Below are 2,500 nucleotides of genomic sequence, written 5' to 3' on the forward strand. Positions count from 1 at the left end.
GACAGCCGCTCGCGCAGCTCATTAATAATCACTCACACTGACGCTCTCTGCATGCAGATGTGAGGCTGCGGCGGCGGAGGACTGTACGCTAGCGTAAGGTAAAGCTGAAGCGTCTCGCTTCCTCAGGAAATGACACGCTTCAGCTTCTCCGCCCCTCATTGGTCAGATGTGTTGAATGAAGCTCCTCCCCCGAGCGGTGATGTCATCAGGTGTGTGGCTGCCGCACTAACGGCGTCACTCTCTTGTGTTCTGTGTTCTCTCCTTCTTTCTCCTGTGTTTTTTTCCCTCTCTTTCATGTGTCCGGATCCTGCGGCGGGGGTGGGGCCTGGTTCCTCGACGCCGCCTCCTGATTGGACGCCCCGATGACGTGCTGCTGTCGTCCAATCCCGTGTTTGATTAACTCTGTGCTGCTGTGGCGTGTTGTTTGTCTGTGTTTCTGGTCTCTCTCCTCAGAGCCGCAGGTGAAGCGCGTGCGGACGGGGCTCGTGGCGTACACCGGAGACTCCTCCGACGAAGAGGACGATCACGGAGCCTCCAGAGCAGGCGCTGGATGGACGTACCGCTGCCCGTCGTCACCCCGCCTCACGGCCCCCAAAACACAGACGCAGACCATGCCCTTCTGGATGGCACCGTAAACACACACACACACACAACACACACTCACGTCATGTTTCATGCCTCCTAAAGACTGTCCCGTGGGATTATGGCTGGATGTGACGCTGCAGCATCATGTCTCTCATCACTCCTCTCGCTTTACTTTCTCTCTTCATTGCTTTGATTAGTAATAATGCAGCTTCCTCTGTGAGATTCTGTTGACAAAGAAACACACGCATCGACTCACACACACTGTGTTTCCTGTTTAATTTCCTCCAAACGTCCCTTTACACCAAGAACGGTAACGAACCGTAAGGGTGTAATAATCACTCTCGACTCTAATGCTGCTTTCCTCTGCGTGGTCCGGCTCACTTTTAGGGGGAACAGAACATTCTTTAGTCATTGTTATAGTTTGTTATTATTAATATTACTGTCAGTATAGTTTTCATCATTAGTTTTTTTTATGGTTATAATTATTATTTATAATTACAGTTATCTCAGTTATTTTTCCTGTATTGTTAGTTATAGTTATAGATATAGTTAGTTATAATTGGAATTGCTGTGTTTATTATTATTATTCTCCAAAATGCATCTGATTTTTGAGGGCCTCAATGAAGCTTTGCACACGTCTGGTGCTGGTGAAAATGGCAGGATAGCGCCACCTGTACACTTTCAACGAAGTGCCCCTCGAGCTATTTCAGATTCGGTAGACACACAACACACAGATACCTATGAAAAAGTCTCTTGGAGCAAAATCCGAAACCCAACTGGAAGTCAGTTATTTTTAATTTTCTTAGCCAATTTAGTTGTTTTTGTCATTTTCAGGTGTTGTATTGTAACTCCTCCTCCTAGAGATTTAATCAAAGTTTGGGTCAGTGTTATGTTCTATTGTTAAAAGTACTTATAACTCATGCATACAATATCCGATCCGCCCCAGACTTCACATTTGATAGCAGTCCTGTCCTGAACACATGCCCATAATCACTTAGAGTCATAGCGCCACCTGCTGGCTACAGGAAGTGTCATGTTTTTACAATTCTATCTAATCTAAAACATGCAATGTGCAATCTGCCCTAAATTTCTTGTTTGGTAAGAGTCCTGGCCTGAACACATCTACAGGCCAATATTCAGTTAGTTGTAGCGCCACCTGCAGCAGCAGGAGGTTTGGCACATATAAATGACTGATATATTCCTCCTGTATTTAACACTTTAATGCACACTGCCCCGTTCAGGTTTCCTGAGGTCACCGGGTGGAGGTGGTTCTGGGTTGCGAGGCTCTTTCAGCGCTGCTGGCAGCTTTTAATTATTGTTATCATTAGTTACAATTATCATCATCATTGTTACTCCATATCTAGCACGTATCTTTGACTCCACAACTAAAAGTTACTGACAAACATTCATAGTCGACACGCACAATATTTGTGAATTCATTTTATTCAAAAGTAGCAGCTCAACTCTTGATATTTCAGACGACCTGTGCTTGTTTAAATATTTAAAGTGTGTGTTGATGTTTTCGGTCTGTGAGCAGCAGGTCGTGGCTCACGCGTGTGTGTGATGTCGTAGATGAAGTCTGAGGGAAGTGTTTCCCGGCGGGATGCGCTTCAGCTGTTCGTCATACGAGCGCAGCGTCCACAGCGCTTCTCCAGCTCGTACGTCTGTCTGGTGTCCGGCAGCATGAGGTGGAGCACCATCGGTCCTGCGGGACAGACGAGCCGCCCGTTAGTCTCTCACACACACACACACACGAGTCACGGTCAGCAGAAACACACCGAAGTCGATGCACTTCCAGTCGTCGCAGTCTCTCCCCTCCAGCCGAACGTGCGGCTCCTGGTCCTTCCGCAGGAACTTAAACTGCAGATAAACAAGAGACGTGACTCTTCAACAGGATCAGACTCACACCGATGGA

At 47.1% G+C, this 2,500-nt stretch overlaps 2 protein-coding genes across 3 annotated transcripts in view; one reads left to right on the forward strand and one right to left on the reverse strand.

Annotated features, from left to right (window-relative positions):
* The window catches only part of LOC122134551 (KH homology domain-containing protein 4-like), a 3,216-nt gene extending 2,465 nt beyond the window's left edge, over window positions 1–751 (forward strand). For both annotated transcript variants that reach the window (XM_042773309.1, XM_042773311.1), the window contains exon 3: window positions 454–751. In XM_042773309.1, the coding sequence (XP_042629243.1) occupies window positions 454–635 (182 nt within the window). In that variant the 3' untranslated portion in view covers window positions 636–751. The remainder of the gene's footprint in view (window positions 1–453) is intronic.
* Window positions 752–1,803: 1,052 nt separating this feature from the next.
* LOC109105155 (mitochondrial assembly of ribosomal large subunit protein 1) overlaps window positions 1,804–2,500 on the reverse strand; it is a 2,409-nt gene continuing 1,712 nt past the window's right edge. Inside the window, 5 exon segments of the mRNA XM_042773334.1 lie at window positions 1,804–1,880; window positions 2,138–2,183; window positions 2,185–2,229; window positions 2,232–2,290; window positions 2,364–2,445. Of these exon segments, the coding sequence (XP_042629268.1) occupies window positions 1,804–1,880; window positions 2,138–2,183; window positions 2,185–2,229; window positions 2,232–2,290; window positions 2,364–2,445 (309 nt within the window).

Source organism: Cyprinus carpio, chromosome A16 (genome assembly GCF_018340385.1).
Source record: "Cyprinus carpio isolate SPL01 chromosome A16, ASM1834038v1, whole genome shotgun sequence".
NCBI classification, from domain to species: Eukaryota; Metazoa; Chordata; class Actinopteri; order Cypriniformes; family Cyprinidae; genus Cyprinus; species Cyprinus carpio.